At 39.1% G+C, this 26,733-nt stretch overlaps 3 protein-coding genes and 1 pseudogene across 14 annotated transcripts; 2 read left to right on the top strand and 2 right to left on the bottom strand.

Moving 5' to 3' along the window:
- Positions 1-568: 568 nt before the first annotated feature.
- On the top strand, positions 569-9,088 carry LOC148702536 (uncharacterized). Of its 4 annotated transcripts, none has more exons than XM_088704553.2 (6): positions 589-961; positions 2,174-2,237; positions 2,336-2,737; positions 5,033-5,373; positions 8,082-8,312; positions 8,413-9,088. In XM_088704553.2, the coding sequence occupies exons 1-5, from the start codon at positions 878-880 to the stop codon at positions 8,298-8,300; spliced, it is 1,110 nt and encodes a 369-aa protein (XP_088560679.2). In that variant the 5' UTR covers positions 589-877; the 3' UTR covers positions 8,301-8,312; positions 8,413-9,088. The 4 variants fall into 4 exon arrangements, with proteins under 4 accessions (XP_088560680.2, XP_088560679.2, XP_088560678.2 ...); XM_088704552.2 differs by having other exon boundaries at positions 8,082-8,307; XM_088704554.2 differs by lacking the exons at positions 8,082-8,312; positions 8,413-9,088 and adding an exon at positions 5,606-6,886 and having other exon boundaries at positions 569-961.
- Positions 9,089-9,240: 152 nt separating this feature from the next.
- LOC103709293 (pentatricopeptide repeat-containing protein At5g56310-like) lies at positions 9,241-19,050 on the top strand. Of its 9 annotated transcripts, XR_016396508.1 has the most exons (7): positions 9,241-12,847; positions 12,989-13,305; positions 14,093-14,195; positions 14,288-14,434; positions 14,547-17,235; positions 17,432-17,582; positions 17,808-19,050. XR_016396508.1 is itself a non-coding variant. In XM_088704547.2 (2 exons), the coding sequence occupies exon 2, from the start codon at positions 10,190-10,192 to the stop codon at positions 12,545-12,547; it is 2,358 nt and encodes a 785-aa protein (XP_088560673.2). In that variant the 5' UTR covers positions 9,241-9,974; positions 10,128-10,189; the 3' UTR covers positions 12,548-13,397. The 9 variants fall into 9 exon arrangements, 3 of the variants coding, with proteins under 3 accessions (XP_088560673.2, XP_088560674.2, XP_088560675.2); XR_016396507.1 differs by having other exon boundaries at positions 9,241-13,305; positions 14,090-14,195; positions 14,291-17,235; XR_016396505.1 differs by having other exon boundaries at positions 9,241-13,305; positions 14,288-17,235.
- Positions 12,604-17,123, bottom strand: LOC103709350 (polygalacturonase At1g48100). The gene is made up of 8 exons (XM_039131735.3): positions 16,842-17,123; positions 15,991-16,119; positions 15,575-15,742; positions 15,270-15,308; positions 14,934-15,141; positions 14,727-14,808; positions 14,521-14,629; positions 12,604-14,373 (listed from the first exon to the last, which is right to left on the bottom strand). The coding sequence occupies exons 1-8, from the start codon at positions 17,121-17,123 to the stop codon at positions 13,975-13,977; spliced, it is 1,416 nt and encodes a 471-aa protein (XP_038987663.2). The 3' UTR covers positions 12,604-13,974.
- Positions 19,051-23,764: 4,714 nt separating the features above from the next.
- LOC103709349 (ABC transporter G family member 10 pseudogene) lies at positions 23,765-25,936 on the bottom strand (annotated as a pseudogene).
- Between the last annotated feature and the right edge of the window lie 797 nt (positions 25,937-26,733).

The following is a 26,733-nucleotide window of genomic DNA, read 5'->3' on the forward strand; positions in this document are numbered from 1 at the left end:
GCCAGGCAGGTTGACCTCGCCAACCCGGGTAGGTATTATTAATATGAAATCATAAAAAATATGTATACGTAAGTTATTTATTAGATTATTAATTTATTATATAGAAAAATAACTAAACAGTATGTAGATATTATTAACAACCCTTTCTAGATAAAATTGGTTGATAATTTTGTATAGAATACAATATTTACAAATTGGTGGTCAACCAATATAAAAGTTACTAATATAAATTGATTATTTTTTTTTAAATTCAAGAAAGGATGTGAAAATTTATACTATTGTTTGAGTCCGAACCGAAATAGTTAGCGAATCCGATCGTTGTTGGGCCATATTTTCGAGCCAATCCTAATTCAAAACTCCAATTTAGGTTGGCCCGGGCAGGCCAACCCTACTTGCAGGTGTATCAAAGTTCGGTAGTTCTTGCAACCCTTTTTTTTGGGGGGGCTTTTTATGTTTCAATTTCTCCGAGCAATACACGTCAATTCTCCAGCACCGCTCCATCATGGAGATATTGATCGAACGGTCCAAATCTTTTTATCAATCCTGGCCCTGTTCGAAAAACTGATGGATGTGATCGTTTTTCGAAGTTGAACGGGACGTTCGAACTGGTTCGGCTTACTAAATCCAGGTCGTCCCCGGCACTCAGACGCCGAAACCGAAGCCCATAAAATATCTCCGACGGAACCGATAGAAGAATCCTCGGCCGTCCGGCGTCTATAGCTTCCCGTGTTCCGGCCCGATTCCAATTCTTCGCCCCTCCCTCGAACCCATATGGGTTGGCCTTGGATTCCCCACAGCTCGCTGGGTTTAAGCTTCTAAGCTGGTGGATTTTGTCTTCTACGGAGAGAGGGGGTAGGTAGGGGAAGAAAACTAGCTCATGGCTGTGGCGACTGGGCCTTCGTCCTCCTTCGCTTGGCCTTCCATCTATCCCTCGTCTACTTATTTCCGTAAGAATCTGAAGGCAAGTAGCTTCTCGTCTTCTTTTCTTCGGTTTATTTGCAGTTCGTCTGAATATATTCTTTTTTCTGATTATAAAACCGCCTCGAATCTGATCGTCGTTTAAAGTTTGAGATGAACTGTAGAAAAGCTTTACACGGTGCAACAGAAAAAAAAAGAGGAAAAAGAGGAGGAGGAGGAGGAGGAATGATTGGAGCGATAGCAAGATGAAAAGAAGAAGATTAATATAAAGAAAAGAAATATAGAAGAATTTAAAACAGAGAGAGAAGAATATGAGAAAGAATAAGAGGAAAAGGGAAGGAGAATTGAAGCGTTCCTTTTTTTTTTCTCACTAATACTCTTTGTACAAATTCCGAGAACTCAGATTAGTGTCCCGTTGATTAGATTTAAAACCTAGTTGCTGCCTGAAATCCTGTACAATAGTATTAAAAAGAAAATTATTGACTCAAATAAGGACCCTTAACCAGGAAACAGATAACTGATTAATAACTACCAATACAAGGACTGGTCAGCCATCTAGAAGATTGGATAAAATCTAATAAAGAGGCGAATTTTGTGACTTTGGCTCAAAATAAGGTATACTGAAGCTCCTTTGGTTGGCCTTTGCTTGCAGATAAAATCCAAGCCTTTAATAATTAATAATTTTGATAATGACATGAGTAGTGATTTCAGGCGTTATTCACCATTCCGGAGCAATTAAATCAAATTATGAGATTCTTGTGGTTTGTGAAGGATCGTAGGGTCAATCCTTAGCTGATCTTGAAGAAGCAAACTTGAACTGAATCAGGAAACAAATGATATCCTCCAATTTAGAACAACTTGCATTTCTGGAAAGCTAAGGTATAAGTGTCTGGTCTCGAAATTGGAGGTATCCACTTTGCTTCATGCTTAAAAACATTTTGCATAAGATTGTACCTTTGAATTTGCTAGTCTAGTATGCGAGTCTGCGACGTGGGGTAGAATTGTGTAAGATTCTGGCTACTAAAAAGGTCTATCTTTTGAAGTTATTTTCCTTTTGATCTAAATATTTGCAGCTTTAACCAATATTTATATTAAAATATATTCCAATGCTCTGCATTCTTCTACTCATTCAATTTCTACGCACTGCAATTGTTGCTAATTTATCGCAATTCTGTCATGTGCTCAACTTGTCTGCTGTTCTTCTATAAATTATGCTCTGTACGACTGGAGTAACATTGGTTTGAATGTCTTTCAGTTGGCAACATTGGGATATTCTAATGGGCAAAAATATGGGATGGTGCAACAAAATGATGTTAAAGGTGTCATTCTCAATCTGCTGTGATCTATAAGATGCTAGGAAAATTTTGTATCTGAGACTTTCTCCAAGTTTTGATGAGTTTTTATTGTGTTTGTGCAGTTTATGGGGGAAAATCACTCCAGATTTTACAAAGATCCACTAAGTCAAAGAAGGGGTTTCTACTAAGGCGATTAATATCTTTTGCTACTTTTGAAGGACAGTCATCATTCACTGAGCTTGATTTGGATACTTCAGAGTCAGATATGTTGGTTTCTGAAAATGACTCTTTAAGAACCAGTCCATCTCATCTTACCATAAGAACTGGAGGAAAACCAGGGTTTATCTCATTCCATGGTATTCCTTACCAAAGGAGAGATGAAACTTTTGGATCTAGTCCAAGCAAGGAAACATACAAGTTTTTCTGGTTTATCGGTCCAACTGTCTTAGTAGTGTTCTTGGTTTTTCCATCACTCTACTTACGGAAAATACTTTCTGCCATATTTGAGGACTCTCTATTAACAGGTACTATCCTTATCTGATTTCTGAGTTACAGTTTTTCTTATATTATTGATGTTGCATTTACGTTTATTTGTTTTTGAAATAAGTTAGTTTTACACATCATTTGGTTTTCTGTTTGGTAAGTGTATCATTATGTAAATGTCTATGAAGAAATAAAGATGTGTTATTTGTGCCAAGGAAACAGATGACTGTGATGCTACCCACGATGTCAATGGAATCTCTTAAATTTTGTGAAATAAGTTTGGGATATTTGATCCAACTAGGTCATTAATGATTTGACAAAAAAATGATGAGATTAGGGTTGTGTTTCCCATGAAAGCATGGGATATCATGAATTTAAAGCAACTAAAAGTGAGAAATGCATGAGGCATTCAGTAGAAGTGTCAATGAGGTTAGGGTCTGTTAGGAAAATTGAACTTGTTGGTCTAAATGATATCCTAGGTAGATGTGAATGAAAAGGACCCGCAACATTCAAGAAGGCTAGCTTCCATATTGTTGTTTAAAGTTGAACAATTTACAAAAAGAACCAAGAACCTTATTAATAGGAATCACTGTAAACATCAGGGTATGATTCGTTAAAAATCAACCTGTTAAAACTGGCTATCAACTTGATGTCCACCCTTTTAATTGGTGCTATGTTTCCATCCTAGGCATTTATGAGCAAAGGAGTTGCCATAAAACTTAGAGAGGTAGTGGGTATTTAGGGAGCCTGTGTTGAATTCCCTGCCTAAGCTTGTACAACCAGGAAGTTAGCTTTAGGCTGCCTTTGGTTGTGGTATATGTTTAGCCCAAGATAAGGCTAAAGTGATGAACAAAATAGGGGCTCAAATGGAGGAATAATGAGGAATGAGGAAGAAGTCTATTCCACTTAGGATAATTCTATTATGTTTTGAAGGGATAAATAGGCAAAAATAATCTTAAAAATGCTAATTCTGCCAAAAAGTAATGGTGTTTGGCAGGATAGGAGGGAATAAACAGGAAAAAATGAGTTGTGCCTGAAGTTGTTTGGGTTTAACCACAACCAAATACAGCTTTAAGATTTTTCCAACTTATAAAGTCCCTAGATGGAAGAGGAAGAAGACACTGCTTAATTTAGGGAGTTGCCCATATCCTTAAGGCACAAACTATAAGCTAAATAGTCAGATTGAGTTAGATTTTGAAAGCTAAACTCCTCAAAGTGTGTTGAGCTTGCAACTATATTTTGTAGCAAAAGGGGGGGGGGGATGTAGCAAAGGGTTTTATTTTGGTTTTTAAAGGTGTCTTGTGATTTTGAATTTTGAGGATGTATAATTTGTGAACAAACAACTACCCAGGAGTCAACAGTGTGATTAAATGGCTGTATAGAATTAAACTGACCATAGTAGAAACTTAGGGTAACTAAGAGACTTTATTTGCATGGACATCAAAATTCCACTTTCAACTTTTTTTATGTGAGAAGCAATTATTGTTGTCCTTTTGCATTAGAGGGTGAAGGAATCAAACAGTTGTTATTTTGCTTGTCCTATCATATGAAATTTTAATTTTGATGCCTTGGTTTTATGCTATGATATAAGGTGCGCAATGTGGTGGTCTAAAATGGAGGACTTAGTGCCTTGTAAAACAAATTTTTTGCCATAAAATCTGGAATTAAACCATGAGATGAAATGTTCATTATCTAAACAAATTGGTATAGGTAGTACATTTCTGAAACACAAGTTGACTAATTAGATAATTATACATGATGGATTTCCTTATTTGTACAACCAACTGATGTAAAGATAACCAATAAGAACTCTGCTTTCAGGATAAAAGTTGAAACAACAGATGAAAGGAATAACTTCCTTTTCTAAAAAGATATTTCTAAGAAGAAACAATAATCAGACCCCTTTTTGGTTGAACCCAACTTGTGCTTCTTTCTTTCTCTTTTTTGGCTGAGCTTGTCTTCTTGTGTTAGTTAAGTCAGAGTTCTATTATATCACAAAGTAAATTACTCATTTGAAAGTTTATCGTAAGACTTGATGTGCTTCACCATGATTCCATCTCAATTATGCTCTTGCTTGTACAATTTTCTGACTGTATGTAACTTGAAATTTCTGGCTTCTGGGTTCTATATGCTAAAAATTTAACTTCATGTTAATAATCATCAACGAGGTTGAGATTTTTCTGTTGTTATTGTTACATGATACATCTATTGCTGTAAATGTCGCTTGCAAAAAATTACTTGGTGTATATAACTTAACCATGTGAAACTTTTCCATGCTTTTTCTGGATTTATCAAGTTATTAATCATGTTAAACCTTGTTCATTTTTCATGTGCAGATTTTCTTATACTATTCTTTACAGAAGCTCTTTTTTATAGTGGCGTTGCAATTTTTGTCATGCTAGTTGATCTTGTCTGGAGACCTGTACAGCAATTAGCACCTCAAAATAATTATTGGCCAAAAACCCAGTATGGTCTTCGTGTGTCATCTGTTGTAACTTTGGCTCTGAGCCTGATAATTCCTCTTCTAACGATGGGCATGGTTTGGCCATGGACTGGGCCAGCAGCTTCAGCTACTCTTGCACCATATCTAGTAGGAACTGTTGTACAGTTTGCTTTCGAGCAGTATGCACGTTATCAAAAGTCGCCTGCTTGGCCGGTTATTCCTGTCATCTTCCAGGTGAGTACTTTGTTACCCAAGTAGCTGTGGATATGATAGTGATCCTGATGTCATGAGGTATTTCAGTGGAGAAGATGGTTGCTGAAAATTGCTATCTGAAAAAAATGTGGGATAAGATGTAAAATGATTATTGCTCATAACTTATTTATTTATTTATTTTGGAGTGGAAATACTAGAAACTATAGGTTTAAAAATGGTTCTCAATTTTAACTTAACATGTCGAATTTGTTAGATAACACAAAGGAGCAACACCATACCAGTTGAAGTAAATTGAAATATCTGAACCTACGAACTAGATGTGCTGGGACTGTTGGGCTTGGGCCTTTGTTTCTGTTGCATGATGTGCTTGGGCTCATGTCTCGATCTGAGCTGACTGATTGACAATCATATGAATGCCATCCTTAGTCAAGAGAGGAGGGGACAGGGGAGTCTTGTTGGTGCTGCTACAGATTAAAGATGTTGAATATTGTCATGGGACTAGGAGATCTTGGAATTAATCTGGTAATAGATGATTTTGGTGGATTAGGGTCTCTTTGTAAAGAAGGCTTTTGATGTTGCTACTCATGTCAATAGTATGATGATCTATGTTGTCTTCTATGTAAGGAGGATCAGGAAAGGCCTTTCATTCTCCTCTCTAGATATATGATTTAATTGTCAGCTTGGTGTCTTTTTATCTTCATTTCAAGTCAAGGGAGTCGGATGGCAACCGGCAAAGACTACACAGAAGTCATGAAGAGGTGTATTGTAGGAAAGCATATTGTATGCATGCATGGCATATGTACTTGTTAATTTGGATGACACTCCTTGGCAGATCTAATTATTTTGTATTTTCTGTCTCTCTTGCAAGACACTGATTGATTTTAATTACTTCGTCACTGTTTTCTGCTTTTAATACAACTAAAGTGACAAGTTTGGCAGTGAATTCTCGTATTATGTTAGCATTTTATCATTTGAAAATACTTTTTTTAATTGCTAACATGTGAATCTGTCCAAATGATACATCTAACATCTTAAACATTATACTAGAAAATAAGTTTTGTAATTTATCTTGACTTATTCTTTGTTCATTTATATAACTTATTTCCTTAATTTTAATTGACTTGTGGACTTTCTTCCTTCATACTGTGAGTCATTATCGATAAAATTGGAGTTAAAACCACTAAAACCATTTGCAGAAATGGAAACTCATTTGATCCAGAGGAAACTGAAACAGTGTTTGCAAAACTTGCTTCAGCTTTTTGATAAAGTGTGAAGTATTGTAGTCCATTCATCTTGATAGTCACTTGGTATGGCTCCAAGTTATACCGCGTTGTGGAAGATAATAACTAAAATTAATTATTTTTGGTTGTAACCTATTGATTTCAAGGGACTTAAGGAACCTTGTGCCAGGAAATCTTCATCGAATACAAGGCACTTTGGCTGCATGAAATGTTCAAATATCAACAGCAGTAGTAATATGGACTTGTTGATTTGGCCTATAATATGGTAGTTTTTTTTTTTTTTTTTGTAAAAATAGAAAAGGGTACTTTTTCCTTGAACTTAACCATCATGTCTTTGTGCCTTTCCCTTGAACTTAACTATCAAGCCTTCTCTCACTAACATAGGACCAACTCAATAGAATAAATCTTGATCAGGTGAACTCTGACTGTGCTGTTAACCTCTAAAATTGTGATCTTTTTGGTCAATGCAACTTTTAGAAATAGATCGGTCGGACATGCCAGATGGTAGGTGCGAGACCTAACCTGTTCTGGTTACAATTGCATACATCACAATCTCATGCGACCAGGGAGCAAATGATCCAATCTACTTGGAATGGAAGAGTAAACAAGCCACTACTTGATGTAAGAAACTTGTTTTAGATATATTATATGCCAAAGAACCAAACTGAAGTGCACAATTCAAGAATATCTCTTGCTATTGTTTTTTGAAGTTGTAAATATGATGGTGGTATTTACCAACCATGTTTTACGCTGGTGTCTAATTAATTTTGAGAAACACAAAGTTAGAGCTTAGTCAATAACATCAGAGATTATGATTTCAGTAATGTCAATACAATTGGAAACTGCAAGTAGTAATTCAAAAATCAGGAATTATATCTAATAAACTGGGAGTTGTGTGACATCATCTTTTTGATTCTTGAATGCACTATGCAAAGATGAAGAATTCTTCATCCTGTTCAAAGGCAAAAATATTGAAGTTATTTCAATGACCGTTGTGTAGGCCATTCCATATGAGAACTTACTCAATCACACTTGAGCTAGTTTCCAGATGTTAAATTTCAGCCCATAATATGTAGCATGATAATACTCTCTAGCTCTTGCCATTATAATGAAAATTTCTTTTAACACACACACAAAAACCAACTTGTTTATAATTTAAATAGAAATCTTTTAAATTTTGAAAAAAAAAATCTGCCTATAAGTTACAATTTATTGTGAATATATGAGGAGTTTTCTTTCTTTCTTTCATTACTGCTAGTGGGCCTTATAGACGTATACATACTCATCTATGTCTATTGACCGTCCTTAAGTTACTTGAATTTCACACTACTAGTACTTATATCTGATTTAGTTAATTGAGAATTACTTCTGAGTACTGAAAAAATGTTATTATGATTGTAGTTCTTGAACAAGGAGGAGATTTCCAGTCAATTATCATTAATTCTTGAATGTGAAACACTTACAGGATATACTTTTGAATTCCTTCAGGTATATAGATTACATCAATTGAACAGAGCAGCTCAGCTGGTGACAGCACTCTCCTTTTCAGTGAGAGGAGCTGAGATAACATCTCAAACATTGGCTATAAGCAACTCTTTGGGGACTCTATTGATCGTTCTCCAAATCCTTGGAGTCATCTGCATCTGGTCACTTTCGAGCTTCCTCATGAGGTTCCTTCCTTCTTCCCAAGCCATACCCGAGTCTTAATCCTACTGTAAGGTTCATGAGCTTCCCTCATAGTAGACAATGCATTTTGTTTGCACTGCAAAAAGTTATCTTGCCTCTTGGGTTGGCGATATGACACAAAGATTCATTGCAGTATGCATGGAAGCTGATGGTTATAAAATTCCATTTAAGACTAGTTGCGATGCTTTAAATGCGGAGAGGAAGTTTGAAACTGCAAATGTACCTACTGTCACTGGCTTACAATGGCATTGTTGATCAAAAATCTTAGGGTCCAATCCTTGATGTATGTGCGGAGATGTGAAGTCATGGGGGAAGAGAGAATAGTTAAAAATTATGGCTGACTGGATTATGCAACCGTTCTTGTGCTTCTTCATCTTCCTTCTGGATGGAACATGCTATAAGCTTTCTTGAACATGTTAATAGTTCAAAGCCAAACTAGTGGTTTTACTCTTTTGCACCCAAGCCTTCTAATGGCTGAAAGAATTGCACTGAGAAAGTTTATTTCTTTCTAACATGCTGTACTTTGTGTGTACTGTGTATTTCTAGAACTAGCAAGACTTTTGGTGTAAAGCTGTCAGCTTCCCAAAAATTAGTTTGGCTTAAATATGAATCACGTTTCTACCTGCACTCATTCCTTCAACAGTATGGCAAAGAAGTGGTGAAAAAAGTGGGAGCTCAAGTTCTCTTACATAAATGAGCATCTTCTATGCTAATGTAAAGATTGTTTATTGCTTTGTATAATTCCAGTTTAATCAGACAGATGTCTCACAAGCAGAGCTGTTTACTTTAATGAAGTTTCTTTTAGTGAACCCAATCTGTTTCTATTGCTTGTCATTCTAGCTAAAAATGATAACAAGGAGACTTCTGGAGCTTCTCTCTTGTATATTTCCAGAATGTCTGAAAGGGGAGTTTGATCTCTCTTCATCCGCACCCATGTAATCAATTTAACTAGATACCATTGTGCACTTTGGCTTCTTCTGTGGTGTTCATGGTTGGGGTTGGTTCTGTAAGCTGCTGCCACGTTCAAACAATCAAGATGGTTGTTTTACCACTGTAATGTGGTGCTTTTTATGAAGGCTACTGCAGCTTTCCCATGCTTGTCAAAAATGCTAGGTACTGAGTTTTTTGAAATCCCATACTTCTTAACCTAAGTCAGATAATATTATAATTAGTTTCTTGTTGGTAAATGGAAACTTGGATGTTTGTAAGGATGAAGGTTTGTCATTTCGGTACTGCCCTTCTATTATAGTATTGGTACACGGTACAGTATGAGATAGCAAGATATATTAAAAAGTATAAAATTATGTATCAATTTGGTATTGGTATAGTACTGACCGGTACAGTAAATTTTGATAAGAATGAATAAATGTGATCGAAGAAAAGGATCCTTGGACAAAGGATCTCATAGGAGCATGGCTAATTGTCATTAAATACTTTTTCCAATGATGATGATGGGGTTGTTTTTTTTTTCCCATTTTTTTTTGGGACTGCCTGTAATATGGCTCTCCCTTAAAGTAGGTCTTTTCCCCTCCACAGCTGATCTTTCTACAGAGTTCCAGTGATATCCAGTTGATAGAATGGTTCGGCATTGGTGATTAGAGGGCGGAAGCTGGTTATCACTTACCTGTTGGTCACATGAAGGGACATTCTAATGGAGTATGCATCATACCTAGTTAGCTTTAAGATTCGAGTAAGGTAAGGAAGATATCATTACAGATCATTGTTGATACTTAGATCTCTCTCTCTCTCTCTCTCTCTCTCACACACACACACACACACACACACACACCTTCTCTTTTAGTTAGAAATTATTTTTTTTGTACTGAAAGTAAAGAGCAACCTCTGCAGTTAGCCGATACCAAAAGACTCGATGTAAATAGAGGCGGCATCAGTCGCAACTCGAACAGAAGATGCATGAGGAATTGCGTGCAACCGGAACAAAGCGAGTCCTACGGTCATTTTGCCGCGATTCCCTCAAGAGGTGGAGGGAGGACCGCAGCTCCCCGCCGAACCCGTTCCGCTCCCTCCATTTCTCCTCTTCGACTTCGACCACCAAATTCTCCCCCGTCCTCAAGTCCCTCAAGAAGAAGCTAGCCGTTGGGGCCCTCCCAGCCATCCACCGAACAGCTAAAGCCTTCAAATCCTACGCCGAGACCTGCGCCTCCCTCCTCCGCCAATGCGCCGACCACCATCCCCTTGCCCTCGGCCCGGCCCTCCACGCCCACACCATCAAGTCCGGCATGTCCGCGGACCGCTCCATCTCCACCAAGCTCTTGACCATGTACTCCAACTGGGGCTGGCTCGATGACCGCGACCGGGTCTTCGGAGAGGCCGACGGCTTCGATCTCTTCTCCTGGAACTACATGATCGCCGCCTATGCTCGGCGTGGCGATCTCGATGCTGCACGCCACCTCTTTGACAGAATGCCCGAGAGGAACGTCGTCACGTGGACCGTTATGGTCGACGGCCACATGAAGTGCGGGAAGGTCCGAGAGTCGATCGAGTATTTTGAGAGGAATCCGTTCAGGACCGTGATCTCGTGGACTGCGATGATGAGTGGCTTCGTCCAGAATGGGCTGTATTTTGAAGCTCTGGTGATCTTCCACAGGATGCTCGAATCCGGGTTGATGCCAAACGAGGTAACTTTTACCTCCGTGGTTAGATCTTGCATTGGTGCAGGTGAATTTGACTTGGGGAGGAGCATCGTGGGGATGATTGTTAAGACTAATTTTGAGCGGAATCTTTCAGTGTGTAATTCCTTGATTACTTTGTATCTCAGGATGGGCGATGTGGATTTGGCAAGGAGAGTTTTTGATGAAATGGAGGAAAGGGATGTTGTCTCATGGACTGTACTCCTTGATGTGTATGCAGAGATTGGAGACCTGGTGGAAGCCCATCGGATCTTTGATGAGATGCCTGAAAGGAATGAGGTTTCTTGGAGCACAATGATTGCAAGATATAGCCAGAATGGTGAAGCCTTGGAGGCATTAAGGATGTTCTATCACATGCTTCGTGATGGTTACAGGCCGAATGTCTCCTGTTTTTCTAGTGCACTTAGTGCTTCGGCGAACCTTGAGAACTTGCTGTTTGGGTCTAATGTCCATTGCCATGCTATAAAGATTGGGTTTGACAGTGATGTTTATGTTGCTAGTTCTTTGATCGACATGTATTTCAAATGTGGGAAGCTTATAGATGGGCATCAGCTGTTTGGCTTGCTTCCAGAGAAGAACACAGCATGCTGGAATTCCATGATTGCTGGTTTTTGCTACAATGGAAAAGTGGAAGAAGCTGAGGAACTTTTCAAGAACATGCCAGCAAAAAATGTGGTCTCTTGGAATGCGATAATTTCTGGTTATGCACAAAATGAGCATTATAATAAGGTGTTGCAGACCTTTGATGACATGTTAATGTCTGGGCAAATGCCGACCCAGATGACCTTTTCCAGTGTTCTTCATGCTTGTGCTAATCTGCCTTCACTAGAGAAAGGCAAAAACCTTCATTCCAAGATTGCAAAACTTGGAATTCAGGATGAAGTTTTCATGGGAACTGCACTTACTGATATGTATGCTAAATCTGGAGATATAGAGAGCTCTAAGAAAGTGTTCTGTAGGATGCCTGAAAAGAATGAGATCTCTTGGACTGCCATGATACAGGGGCTTGCCGATAATGGTTTTGCAGAGGAGTCTATAAGCTTATTTGAGGAAATGAAAGAAACAGCAATAGCTCCAACTGAAGCTATCATCTTATCTATTCTTTGCGCTTGTTCACATTGTGGGTTGGTAGATAAAGGGTTCCATTATTTTGAATCAATGAAAAAGGTATATGGCATAATGCCCAAAGAGAAACACTACACTTGCATGGTTGATTTATTAGCTCGAGCTGGGCATCTGAGAGAGGCTGAGGAATTGATAAGCAAGATGCCAGTTCAACCTGAAGCTAATTCATGGGCAGCTTTATTGAGTGCTTGTAGCACTTATGGAGATGAGGAGATAGGGGAGAGAGCTGCTAAGAAGTTATGTGAGTTGGAGAAGAGCAATTCAGCGGGGTATGTCTTGCTTGCAAATTTGTATGCATCCTGCAGGAGGTGGAAAGATGTAGCCAAGGTGAGGACACTGATGAAAAGGACTGGGTTGAAGAAAGGTGGAGGATGTAGCTGGATTCAGATAAGAGATCAATTTCACACTTTCTTTTCTTGGGATGTAAAACACCAAAAGTCATCAGAGATTTATGGGGTTTTGCAACTCTTAACATCAGAAATGATGGCTTAATGGTTACAGATATACAGGCTTCAGATGGAGTATAGGTTGATAACCTAAGAAGTGGATTTTTCTCAGGCTATCGAATTGAATCTTTGGCTCTTTCTGAGAATCAAATCCAGAATTCTCTAGATGATGATCTTCTGTCAGACAAGATGAAGAGCAGCCAACATTCCAATATTTGGTGCATTTTTAGGGGTAAAAAAGAGCAATTCAGTAAAAAACAAATTGTGCCATTTGATTAAAATGAAGAGCTGGAGTAGACAGAAAATTTTATGAGAAGTTGAAGCTAGCTTCACTCGGATACTCGAGGTACTGAAGAGTGGAAATCTTGAGTTTTGAAGCTTCTTTTCATGACAGTTTCATGCTTTCAAAGAGGTTTTGTATATTATACATTGAACTGTGGGTCAAATGATATAGCATGGACTGATTCTCTTCACATCTGTTTATCAGAATGCACAAACTGTGACGGTCTCCAAAGTTGGTGCATTCTTATGATGAGTTTGGAGTTTTATGTATATCAGTGGAAGTTCACTTCTGCAGAATTTGGGCCAAGTTCCATTCAGGTCCATGACTACAGGCAGTTATCCATATGAGCACTCACTAGAACCCAATGCTTTGTACTTAAGCTAAAGTCAGTAAGTTGTGAATTTTGCCCAAAACCAATTGGAATAACAGGATTTTGGACCACGATCCTTCCACTGGATTTGAAGTAGGAGCTTAAGAAGGCATCTTTTGAATTTCATATGGGATTTATGAAGGATAGGCTGGTAAGCTGATTTGCCATGGCTAGAGCTGGTTGTGATACTTGTTCTTCTATACACTATATATATGATATTTATCACATAAGACTTGGTTGTTATTTTTGGTATCATATCCATTCTTATTTGAAACTACACAACCAATCAAAAATAAAAGGGGAACCAAATGATAATGCTTCTTATGTTTTGTACTATGTTTAGCAGTATCACTACTGTCATGCTCAATGCTATGGTCATCTCAAGACCATTATCTTCCTGCATCTTTTTACATTTTACCAATTTGAATGGTGCACTTGGGTTGGAGAACTTCATGATAAACTGATTAGCTGCACCTAATAAGATAGTTATCTACGTTATTGAAGAGTTATAGCTCAAAAGCTACCCTGCAAACAATTTACTATGAGATGCAGTGCAAATTCTTGATTTTAGAGGGTAACAATAATGGTCAGAAAACTACATATAGTTCAATGAAAAGAGGAAGAAGATGGTGATGTTGATGATGAGTTTTGATTAGTATTACATAATCCCTCCTTCTCTGGAATTTAAATTTTGAATCAGTCACTGCTTATCTCAACACATCAGAAAAGCCATCACCTTCTTACTGTCAAAAATTCAGAAGGGAAGCACATGACAACAACATAGTAGCTCTAGAAATTGAATAACCATATAATGCTCTTCCTAGCAAGAGTGATTAGATGACTTTATTAGGGCCTTGATGGGCCTACTGCTCCTTTGTAAGCAACCAATGCTTAAAGGTTCAAGGGTACCTTGTGACTCCCCATATGACTTCCAGCAGAAGGCCTCCTGCCTAACTCGAGATACATTAACTGGTGATAGCCGGATATCGGTCAATTTGATGCCAGTGCATGGACTGCTATCACTGCAGGCAAGATGCATAGGTTGGTATGAATATGTCCCAGTTATCCTTTTGTACATGACTCCTGAAACAGCCACAGCATTAGTCTTGTTCTTGCATGCCCTTTTGTTGCAGTAGTACTGATCAATCACAACTGGGATCTCAACATTGGAGACTCGAACATTCGAAAATGTGACATTCCTGGCAGATCCTAGACCTCCCTGTGATGAAAGTTTAGGAGTTACAAATCAACTATTTTTGTAACATTTCTTAAATCACAAGGTAAGATTGCATTGCTCTTTTTGATGTACACATTTTGTATTTACTGTACATCTAAATCAATTTTTAAATGTCTTCTTAGTATTTACCTGCCATGTTTTGATCCTTACTCCAGACAGAGCATTTTGCACATTGATGCTATCAACAGTGACGTTGGAGACACAGGCTAGGCTATTGCCTTTCCCGAGTCCTCCTAAGCTGCCATAGTTTCAGGATAGGTTAGTATAATTATCATTTGGAGAAAATTCTTAAACAATCAGATACATTTTTCTTTTGAGTCTTTTTTGTCCTTGACCTGATCCCATGGCCTGGGTTGCAGTTGATATGGTGTACGCGAATGTTTGAGCATCCAGTTTGTATCGATACACAATCATCACCTGGAAATGTATTAAGGAGCACAATATTTAAATTGTTTATATGGCTGACTTTAAAAACCTGGAAAATGTAGGGTTGTTGAAATCCACTTGGATGAGCCACCCAGATGTAGATCAGCCAGTCTTACCACATCCAATGTTGGAGTGCTTAATTTCAACATCTTGTGTGTTTTGAAGGTGAATGCCGTCAGTGTTAGGGCTATTTTTGGGAGAAGAGATGGTGATGTTTTTTACTGTGATACCCTGAGAGCTATCAAACTTCAGGTGGCATTGAGGGCTATTGATGATTTGGATACCGCGAACTGTCACATTGTAGCTCTTGTAGAATCTCACAACCTAAAAGAAAAAAAAAATATTGATTTTTTATCTTATTTTTTTCCTACTTAGAAACATCTGTCTGCCCACTGTTAGAAACAAAGAAACAAAATGCTAGAGCATATTTAAGAGTGAGAAAGATTTAATACAGTTGGTCTCATCTTAGGGGACTGATGTTTGATTTCTTTCTGCAAGAAATGAAATTCACTCATTTTAGCCCCATATTTAATCTCTGTAAAGAAATATATAGAATAATTGTGTGTGTTTATGTGGATGTAATTCGTGTATGTTACAGGTGTGTGCATGCACGTAAAGATGATAATCTTCATCCAAGCTGTGTGTGCATGCGTGTTCATGTTTGGGTGGATGCATGTTACTGTGCTTGTGCATGCATACATTTATGCTTGTGTGTGCATGTGCACATGCATGCAAAGATGGTAAGTCTTTATCTGACCTGTGTGCGTCGGCTTTGAGAGAAATTCCAGAATGTAAATCCTTGACCATCAAATGTGCCACTTCCTTGGATGGTGAAATCATTAAGCCACTTCAAGTTCACCCATTGGAAGAGATTTGATTTGGGCCAGGCAGCCACACCAGAAGGTGCTATGATATCCCCATCTATCTGTAAGTACAGCATCATACTAGCCTTTTTTATTTGTTTTAAGCATTCCCTTTTGTTACTTTCAGTTTCAAAACTGCACAAAATTTGAATATAAGAGGACCACCCTAACTTCAGTGAAGTTTTCCTTTCCCTTTTTCTTTCTTTTTTTTTTTTTAAATTCTATAGGAGGATGAAAGAGTGAATGACAAAGTTAGCAAAATCACAAAGAAGGGAATATTTTTGGCCAGAAAATCAGTGTTATTAGAGACCTGGAGGGTTAGGTGAGGCTTGCAAGGGCCTTGGAGAGTGACTGGTTTGATGAGAAATCTGAACTCTGATGGAAGCTTCACAGTTGCTTCAGGAATCAAGCAAGCAGCTTTCCATGCTGATTTAAGTGCCTGTCCATACATACCTAGTATTACCATCTCACTGTAATTAAGTAAAACCAGTACACGTACTGCCCATAATATTAGTTGTTGAACCATTGGAACTCAATATAAAATAACTGTTAACTGGATATATAAAAGCATGTTGAATAAACTTCTTCTCAAATATCAAGCAATTTTACTTTACACTAAGTATCATATAAATGAGGTAATCTTGAATAAAAGGTGATAGCTGAGAGAATAACTAGAGTTTTTTTCTTTAATCTGCTGAAAGCAAAGGTTTGAATTGTGGGTGTAATGAAAGACTTGTTCTGCATTCAGAAGTAGCAGATATTGATAGGTTGCATGATTAAGTGGGTAAATTGAGAAGAAAATGAAAGCTTGATTAGTAACAAAATGAAAACATAGAAGCCAACTAAAGTCATGCACAATATCCTTCTTATACTTGATATAATATGGTTAAATGCATGTATTTCGGAAAATAGATGAATAATGAAACTTGTACATGATATAATCTTGAATGGAAAAAGCAGAGAGGATTATTGGAAAACCAGTGCTAAAAATAGCTTTAGAGTAAAAAAAAAGGAAAGGAATATCTTAAAATGATGAAAACTTCATACCGATGCACATTACACATACGTATACATACATACATATATATATATATATATATATATATATATATCATAAGAGTAATGAGAAGCAAAGGAAAAATCTTCAAGTGTTTTTTATACCTTGGAGTCATCAGAAATTCCATCTCCCATGGCTCCAAAAGACATGACATCAAAAATCTTTGAATGCGGCTTATAAAAACCATTATGGCGAGCTGAGGAAGTGGAAAAACTAGTAAAATGATCAAAATCATGGTCATATCCGCCATGTTTACTTCCTTCATGCTTGTGAACTCCGCTTTGCTTTCTGTGACTCGTCACTGCTAACAGCATAGGAAATGTATTAGAAATAGCCAACCAAAGAAGCAAATGAAAAGCAAGCGAGAGGCTTCTATTTGTCATCATCTCTGCAACTTATTGCTGCAGTTTTCAGTATATTCTCCTGCAGACTATCTTTAACTTGTCTCACCAAGTTGTTGCTGTTCTTGTACGGGTGGCTGAATGCTGTTTATAAAAGGTTAGATTACACAAATGCCCCTGATCTTATTCAAAACTCTAGATGCCATTTTATCTATATGTTTATGAAATATTACTTGAAGAAGGGTTGGAACTACTTAATTTGAGAATTAGTTTCAGCTAGGCATTGCTCATTGTCTTTTTGAGCAGCTAGTTGAAGGTTGTTTGTAACAAAAAGTGCTCCTTGTCTTACTCAGAATTGCAGATGCCGTTTCATCCAAGAATATTACAATAAGACCTTCACCGTCATTTAAATTTGGTCGAAGAAAGTTTATTTCACAACCTGATCAGAAGGGCTTCTGCTAATTAGCCATACTGCACCAAATTTTGTTGGAAATTTGCTGTCAGGTAAGTGATTCGAGCACAAAGTATTTGGTGGAAACAAGTATGTGCAAGAAAAACTCTTTCGCTTTTCAGATGCTCATTCTTTTAGTGTAAAATGCTCAGCATGTATGGTCATGATATAAAGTCTCGCTGAATATTATGCCAATAAAGCTGTTCATTTTATTTTCATTTCTATTTTTAGTCCAAAAGATACATCCTAACATGCTACGTGTATGATGGAATTGCCAGATTTAATTATATACAAGGCTGGAGCACAAGTTTGAGAACTAGTTGATTAGAGATTACTTCATGTCGTGTCATTAGCTCCTTTTCCCTTGCAACAAGGTCCAAAGCATGCTGCGATCCAAGAAAGGTGGCTTCGCAGAATCCAACACCCATACTATCTGAGCTTGCAGTGAAACTTAAAATCCTTGCAGCCAAATAAATTCAAAGCATTTGTGGGGGAGGGTGGGAAGTCTGGTGCTTTTCTTTTTCTTCTCTCGCATGCCGGCCAACTTTTTGTTTTTGGTCCGGTGTGTTAGTTTACAGATCATATGATCATCTCTTGGCTCGTCATACTGGATAAAAGCAGGTGGTCCTTCCTCCAACCTCTTCATAGAAAACCATCTCCCGTAGATAACCCGTCACAATTTGTACCACCTTTGGATGTTCATTAAAGTACCACCTCAACTCTGCCAAACTCCACGAGCTCAAACTCTTCTTGTTCAAATATTCTTCAGCATCATATCATGCGGGCAACTTTGGACGTATGGCACCATGAGCATGAGCAGGTTCTCTTCTCTTTTAAATTTGGAGGACCCAACGGAGGGTGGTAAAGCCTCTGCGATCTATAAGGGGAGCTGCCTTTTGTTGAGAATGTGGGTAGCACGTTCAGGAGATGGGGAGGGACAAAAGGAGAGGAAGGGGGCAAATGTATGCCCCAGTGATCTACTGTTCTTTAATTTTTGGACCTTTTTCGCTTTATATGGATGGGCAGAACGAAGATGGCGTGCAGCTTTGTTCCTCGGCAGCACATGGGGCTGCGCTCGTGAGCGCCCGAGCAAGTGGTCCTATATATAATTTATTCGGGAGCTTTGTTTCTTCCTTCTCGACTCACAGAGTGGCTGGCCACATAAGCAACCACCTAATCTACGGCTCTGTTAGCCTCTCTTAATGCATACTTGGCTTGAAAGGCCACTCCATTCCTCACTATCGTCTAAATGTCTCAAAGTAGAGGGTGACCTGCCCCATCACCGTTCGGACCTCCTTGGATCCAACGGATCATTGTGGCCGTGTCATCCTCCAATATAATCGAGCTGGTCGTAAACTGTTCCATTGTTTCATTGGAGTGTCACGGCTCAAGACGGCGATGCAGGTTCTCTGCAATTCAAAGTTGCAAGGATTTCATATAAAACTTGGTAAATGGCTGCCTTTCATAATACCATGCACAGGGCATGGAATATTACTCGTGAAAGTATTATAGTTTTTGATATCCTGCTTACTTTTAAAAAGATCTTTTGCATGGATTGGTAGCATAAACTGGAGAACATTTGAGGGGTTAGTAGAACTAAATCCTCCTCTCAAAAAAAAATAATACTCTCTCTCTCTCTCCCTCTCTCTCTCTCTCTCTAAATATGGATAAAAGGGGTGACAGGAACCAGAAAGCAAGCTGCAAACCAGGACACAAGATAATATATTAGATGAAGAGCTGAAGAGATTGGGTGCTACTGGACTAACTTGAAATCAATTTCTCTGCGCAGAGTTGTTCTGGCAATAAGGCTGTCAAATTAGTTCATATGTTGCATAAGGACTTCAAATTATAGTGATTTTTTTAAAGAAAATATTAGGCTGAGAGGGGCTAACAATGATATTAGATGTTGCTAAATGTTGGAATCTGTAATTAGTTATCACACAGACAATATTTAAACTAATTCTGGTGATTGTATTGCTTATACTCATTCAAAATGTAAATCCTGAGAATAAATTCTACTAATCAAAGGGAGCTAAAAACTTAAGTGTTATGTCCTGTACAAGGTATACTATACTGTCCTTGCAAAATATAAGTCCGATACACCGAAGTTATTATACACCTTCGATGGCTTCACAAGTATCAAACAGAAATTGATCTTGTAAATATAATGATCTGCACAATTTTATATGCGTTGGAATTTTTTCTAACATAAGAAGTGGTTAGAGTAAAGGTGGTTGATGAACATATATGGATGGCACCTTTTCCATTTTGTAGTATCACCAAATTGGCCACCACCATTTGCCATGGTTACGTCTTTATCATGACGATCACCGTAATTCCCTCAGTCATGCGTCTCTCTTCAAAATGTCAAATGATAGAAAGCCACCACCATTTGCCATCGTCCCAGATAATTTAAATTTGTGATTATAACTTGATTGGTTTGGCTGGCCAAAAGAACCTGTTAGAATACTCCATTGTCTTAGTCTTCTTGCATACGTTTTCAATTAGAAAAAAACAAGAATTTAGAGTGGGTTGAATGAGTGTCGTGCGACTGCTTCTTGTTGGTTGAATGAGTTCAGTATATTTGGCAATATCATATTGATTTAAATGTTATAAAGCAAGAGCATCCCGTGCATAAGAAGTTTTGTCAAAATGAGAATTAAAAAGTTGGTAGCATAACTAGGAAATATGCAGAGTGTTTATGATACATTAATGAAACATAGGATAGAATGAGATGATGGAAAACCAGTTGTAAATATTTTGTCAAACACAGCAATGACTTAGGCTCGAGTGAGTAGTTGAACTTAGAATTTTGTACATTGATCGGAATAAAAGAAAAGAACCAAAATCTCTCATCTCGGTATCGGACTCCATACCGGTGCCATACTAGTACACTATCAATACAATACAGTATAGAATTTTTTTGGCATACCGAGTATTAATATGCTATCTGTACAGAATACCATTATAGTACAGTATGTTATGTACTGTCTAGTTCATACCTGTACGGCATAGTTTGGAAAGAACTAGAAATACGAGTACGAAAAATAAACGAATCTGGCGAGGATTGTTTTGGTATCGGACAATGAATAAGAATACGAAGGAAGATCGTAGAGTGAACTCCACTTTGGTACGATAAGGTTTGGTTGTCATCTGTATCAAATTTAATTGATTTCCAACACATACATGTATTCTGATTTCCCTTTCAGACGTAATTTTGAGTTGTCAATGCAACAGTAGAGGCTTCTCTCTCTGTGCGGACAAATCTAAGCTGAAGTCTCGTTCATATGTCTCTTGTCCTCGAGTTTCACAGCATCCAGCAGTCTTTAACATGGCGTTCAGTAAACTGACCTTTAATCAGGCAATAGATCTCCATGAAAGGTAACAGCTGCTGCAACTTCTTTTTTTTATTTTTTTTCCTTTTTTTTATGAACACTTTTGCAACATGTTTAGAGAACGACTGCACTCTGGCTTCATTGTAAAGAATTTTGATATTGCTGCTTCATTTTGTTGGAAAACGCTGCATTGTTGTAACATCCAGCCTCATCAAAGGGACTACCAGTCATAAAAGAGTTCGACCTCGGAGAAAAAAGGCATGTGCGAAGAAAAAGTCTTCCTCCTCCCAAGTTCATAGGACACAATCCGATCTTGGGACGGATTCCGGTCTCTTTCAGTTTTATTTGGAGCCTATCCAACCTCCCCTTCCATCTCACTAGTGACCCTTGCCTCGATAGGAGTCCTTGCTGCCAGATTTTTTTCACAGTTTTCTTCCCTGATCATCGGCCGCCACCAGCGTCGTGGCTGTGCCCAAACGCCGTCGGAAGCTAGGTAAGAACCCAGCAGCATTTGATAGACCTTTCTCTCCCTTCTATGAACTTGGAGCTCAGATTCTAGCCAGTAATTGCCAGATTTTTGCCTCAAAAGAGTGCTTCCCTATTTTCCGTTTTTTTGGATTTCCCGACTTTTTTCCGGCCATCTGCACCGTTGGCGCTTGTTGCCGAATCCTTCCTCCAACCTTCTGCGTCGATTTGTGACCATAGCCGGAGCCTTGGGTGCCGGGAAGCCCCTGTTTGGTTGTTTTTCGGTTGATTCCTCGCTGCCGACCGTTTGTTGCCGCTGACCACTATTCATGGTGACCCGACCGTCAGTCCTTCGGTTGGTAATCACCACCACAGCCACCGGCACCATGGTCCTCCTTTGCTCTAAGAGGAGGGGGAGGGAGTTCCTATGTTTCGCCAAATAAAAAAAAAAAGAAAAAAAGAAGAAGAAGAAGAAGAAAAAGAAAACAAAAATGAGAGAGAGAGAGAGAGAGAGAGAGTTCAGTTTCTCTCGTTTCCCCAATTTGTCTCTTTTATTTCTCTTTCTTTATCTAGACTTTCTCACTGCTCTCTCTAAGGTTGTTGGATCAGATAAAAGACTCTTTCAGTGATTTTGATCAATCTTGATAAAGAGAATCCTAATTCGTAGCCATCAAGCAATGTGTTGATCCCCAAAATAGTCCTTCTTGAATACTGTTAGATTTGGTCAACCCTAATTTCTGTCATACCATCTGCACCCTAATCGGATAAGATCATTTTGATAGAACCAACTGGGATGTTGAACACTCCTGCTTGGTCAGCCCTATGACGGTATTGAAATTTAGAATTTTATTTTAAAGTAATTATGACAAAATTTTGACGAGAATATAAATTTTAATATCAAGCTGTGAGAGAGATTTTTGAAAATAATTGGATTTGTAGTTTAATTTTTCTTGCAAGATAAATAACACAACTCTTTTTTTTTAGATTTATCGGCAAATTATATAATATTTATGTTATAGATTTTGAGTCATATTATTTGTGCTTTATGAACTTGAAGCACAATATTTATTTGTTGAATCTATCTTATTATAGAATATTAATTGAAGCATGATTGAAGGTATTGACTTTATTATGGATTATGATTGATTGATTTTGATATTGGAAGGCTTTGAATATTTTACGATTTGGAACATGAAACTGATTTGATGAAAATAGAGTTTTGATTCAAGATGGTTTCATAGCCTAACTATATATTGATAATCTGCCAGAGGGATTATGAGTTAGTGCATCGATATCTTGCCAATTGAGGTTATGCACTAGTATATCGTTACCCTCAGTGAGGGTCATGCGTTGGCATATCAATACTTTGTTAGCAGGGGTTATTTGTTGACACTTTAATTATTATTGAGTTCATATTCTAGCCCAGCCATAAGGCATAAATATATATAGTCATAGTTCGTAGCTGCCGAAATGAACTTAAATTTTTTTTAAAGAAATTGATTTATGAACAAAATTTAAATTTTGAATTGACTGGATAGTGTTTAGATTTGGTTTTGAATTGATGCACTTTGCATGCTTATTTTCATAATATTATTATTTATTTTATTGCTTGATTTATCTATCTAAAGTATTCATTATTTATTGTATTGTCTAGCTTATTATTCTATATTCTACTATTTTTATAAATTTGGAGAATTAGCTTGATCTAGAGATTCATTTTGGGAGAGTGACTAGAGACAAAATTTTGTTATCTTTATTTAAATTAAGTTTTTATTAAAGTTAATAAAAGACTTTAAAATATTATTAGTTCGTAAGATATTTAATTTTGATTGAGTTATTGAAATTAAAGTTTGAACATTAATTATTTAAATTTATTCTGCTGCTTATTTATGATATCATGTTGAGATATCTTACATGCTTGTGGGAAAAATTTTCTATGTGTATGCAGGGTGAAAAAGAATATGGTTATCAACTATAGTTCGGAGATAGGATGGGTTAAAATGCTTGACTCCACAGAGAGAATAACAATGCTGTCCTCTTCCTAATCTTTTATACCTTCTCCTTAAACCTTTCTTCTGTATTTCCTTTGTACCATTTTCCATTATCTTAACGAAATTGGCTGGTGTTGCCTTCCTTTTCTCAAAAACAAAAATAATAGTTAGATGTTATTACAGATTTAATGGCCTTGCCTTAAACTTCTTATTGAATGTGATAATGAGTGAGCAGGTTTTATGAGTGGAAGCTGTACATGGTTCTGGCCCTTTTAGATTTTATTTATGTCTTCAAACAGAGTGTGCCTACCTGCAGCATTAACTGGTTGGATGAGTAGCACTGACCACGAAGATTTTGGGACAACCAGTTAGCCGAAAGTAATTTTTAGGATTCTTAATCCTACATAAGTATCCAAAATTTCGCTGTCGAATAATTGATATGAGACTAAACACAAGTCCGCATGAATTCTTACATACTTCTTTCATTTAAGCCCTGGCATCCTCATCAGGCTAAGAGTTCAAATCCAGTGAAATATAATTACAAGCATCACGATCGGCTCGTGTTCAAGCTCAAAGAGCTCATACTGTACCTGCTCTGATGGAGCTTGTTTTGCTACCATTTATAAGAACACAGGACCTTACCAAAAAAGGCTAGCTGAAAAGTATTTTTTGAGTTATTCAGTCTTGTATAAGTACCGAAGATCTCTTCCGCGAATAACTAATGTGGGACTAAATATATGTGCTCATGAATTCTCGGCTATATTATTATTTGGACAGTTATCACTGTTCATGTGATCTCATGTTAATCCACTTTCATGAAGGAGTGGGATCACATCACACTAACAGTCATAAATTACTGGTGCATAATGACTACGAATAAATCAAATAAGCAAAGCTCAGAAGGGGGCATGCTGAAGAACAAAGCCTACTGCTTCATCTCAGATCTATAAAAAGAAGAATGTAAAATAGCAAGTTAAAAAAATGGGGAAAACAGAAGCCTCTAGCCTCTAGCCTCATCTTCTCATTCTGTAACATCTAAACCAGAGGAACACAAAACAGAGGATCCTATATCCACAGATGAAACTCAGCATCACCCCCACATTGCTCCACCTCTGAGACTTTTCCACCCCCTGCTGCCTCAAGAACACTGCTCCATCAAGAACACATCCCTCTTCCTTTCTATCCCCGAGCATGCCTGCCTCCCCCTTTGCCTGCCATACTCATTTACGACCAAAGCTTCGAATGGATACTTGAACAAGCTCGAGTACTGCATGAACATCCAGTACCTGGGCATGTACTTCTTCGCTATGAAGTAGCCTGAGAAGAGGAAGAAGGAGCCCAGGAGCCCGGCAATCATCGAGTTCCCCATAATGAAATTAAGCACAAGCGCGCTGAAGCACGCGACGAATGAGTTGGCCATCAGCATCACCAGCCAGACCACCAGAGAGAAGTAGAGAAACCCATCCATTTCCCTCCTGAGACCCACCAACCAATACACTGGAGTGGTGCGGAGCAGAGCAGCTGATAGAAGGAAAGGCAGGAAGACGAGGGCATTGGCTATCCCATAGGAAGAAACCCTGTAGGCCCCTCTTGAGGTCTCTCTTTCAAGGATCCTCCTTTCCTGCAAGAAGATGGGCAGGCCTTCTGTCGTCGAGGACAGAAGGAAGGTGACGCTGAAGGCGAAGAACCCCACACTGGCTTGCAGGTTGGTTGCATTCATAAATATCGTTCCGAGCCCGAAACCGGCCGCCACTGATCGGATCGTTCTACCTGCAAACAGTTGCCTGGTTCTTGCGACATTTCTAAAGAACCCCTCCATGAGGATGATGACCTCCCCACACCGGAAATTCGCGTAGAAGATGCGGTCTTCTTTGGTGCGAGAGTTTGGAAGTCTAGTTACCTCTGCTGGTGGAGTTGTGGATTCTACAACCAGAGTAGCCATGGCATCCATGACGTGGGGTGGAAATGTGGAATGCAATGGCCGGCCTCCTTTAGCCGGCTCTCCAGAAGGGCGACCGTTCTCTGGTGCCGGACGGTTCCGTCGGAGATGAGTACGACCTGGTCGAGGACCTCTTCTTGCCCTGGAGCACGGCCATCGACTTGAGCAAGGCGACGATGTGGAGAGCCGAGGCAGAGTCCAGCCCCGACGTCGGCTCGTCGAGCAGGAGCACGGCCGGGTTGTGCACCAAGTCGACGCCGACGGACACCCGACAACTCTCGCCGCCCGATATGCCACCAGCCCTCGAACGGGCTACATGGACCAGTCCCAGCTCTCTGATAAGCTCCCTCACTCGGGTGGCGGACTCGCTGCGGGTGGCTCGAAGCCTCAGCCGGGCGCTGTCGGTGAGACACTCCTCGACGTCGCGTGAGCAGCGGGAAGAGCGCGTCGTCCTGGGGGACATGTCCAGAGACCCTCCGGAAGCGGGAGACGTCCATTCGGCGACCGTTGACGAGGATTTCACCCCAGACTCTGCTTGGATGAATCATCCCGGCGAGGATCGGTAGCAGCGTGGTCTTTCCGGCGCCGCTGGGGCCGACGATCGCGAGGAAGTGCTGCTGCTGGCCATGACGTAGCATTGCAGGTGGAAAGCCGGCGCGCTTGCCGGCAAATTGCATGACGGCGACTTGGTTTTGATCCGGTATTAACGTCCCCGGCCTCCAGGGATTATTTTCTTTTTTTCTTGGGGTACAACGGCGGCTCAAACAAAATGGATGTGGGTGCAGCCCATAAGATCAAGAAAGATAAAGGGAATACAAAAGCGACGCAACTAAGAAGTGGTCGTTCCAGGTGAAACTCTAGAAATGCAGAGCCACAAAGGATGCCACTCAGTCTGCAGCATTATTTGCCTTCTTGTAGGTATGAGTAGTTCGATGGAAGGCGTACTCATTCAAAAGTCGACAGATGTCGTGGATCAGTCGTATTCTATCAGAAATACAATTCGGATCCTGAATCCACTCGATCACTATGACTGAATCCCCCTCAAGGATGATACGGTTCGCGCCCAACACTCGCCTCGCATAGAAGACACCCTCTCATGCAGCTCTGGGCTTAGCATCGATCAGAGTCTGCTCAAAGATCCGTCGACCCCTAGCCTCCACAAATCTAGCCTCCTGGTCTTTGATGACAAACCCTGCACCTTCGTTGCCTTCTCCCTCGCTGACATTATCGTCGAAGTTCATCTTGAAAAAACCAAAGGGTGGAGGCTCTCAAGATGCTGTTATAATCTTGGGTGCTACAAGAGCGGAGTGAGAGCCCCAAATTTCTCTAACCAACCCAAAAGATGACGATATAGTAATGTTAAGAACCTCCGCCGCATGAATAAGGGCTCGATCTACCATTAGCCTCAGATGTGCGCCTCTATCCTTAAAAACTCTAGCATTCCTATCTAGCCAGCCCTAATCCCCTACTCCAC

The sequence above is a fragment of the Phoenix dactylifera genome, chromosome 9 (assembly GCF_051530095.1).
Source record: "Phoenix dactylifera cultivar Ajwa chromosome 9, Ajwa_hap1_PhDact_Kaust_v1.1, whole genome shotgun sequence".
NCBI lineage: Eukaryota > Viridiplantae > Streptophyta > Magnoliopsida > Arecales > Arecaceae > Phoenix > Phoenix dactylifera.

What these genes read in the sequence shown, in the direction of transcription:
- LOC148702536 (XM_088704551.2), top strand. Translation starts at nt 878, where the DNA reads ATGGCTGTGGCGACTGGGCCTTCGTCCTCCTTCGCTTGGCCTTCCATC. An exon ending in ATTTCCGTAAGAATCTGAAG is followed by an intron (nt 962 to 2,173) that starts GCAAGTAGCTTC and finishes AATGTCTTTCAG; the next exon opens with TTGGCAACATTGGGATATTC. An exon ending in GCAACAAAATGATGTTAAAG is followed by an intron (nt 2,238 to 2,335) that starts GTGTCATTCTCA and finishes GTGTTTGTGCAG; the next exon opens with TTTATGGGGGAAAATCACTC.
- LOC103709293 (XM_088704547.2), top strand. Translation starts at nt 10,190, where the DNA reads ATGCATGAGGAATTGCGTGCAACCGGAACAAAGCGAGTCCTACGGTCA.
- LOC103709350 (XM_039131735.3), bottom strand. Translation starts at nt 17,123, where the DNA reads ATGATGACAAATAGAAGCCTCTCGCTTGCTTTTCATTTGCTTCTTTGG. An exon ending in GCACTCCAACATTGGATGTG is followed by an intron (nt 14,809 to 14,933) that starts GTAAGACTGGCT and finishes ATACATTTCCAG; the next exon opens with GTGATGATTGTGTATCGATA. An exon ending in AACCCAGGCCATGGGATCAG is followed by an intron (nt 14,630 to 14,726) that starts GTCAAGGACAAA and finishes AAACTATGGCAG; the next exon opens with CTTAGGAGGACTCGGGAAAG.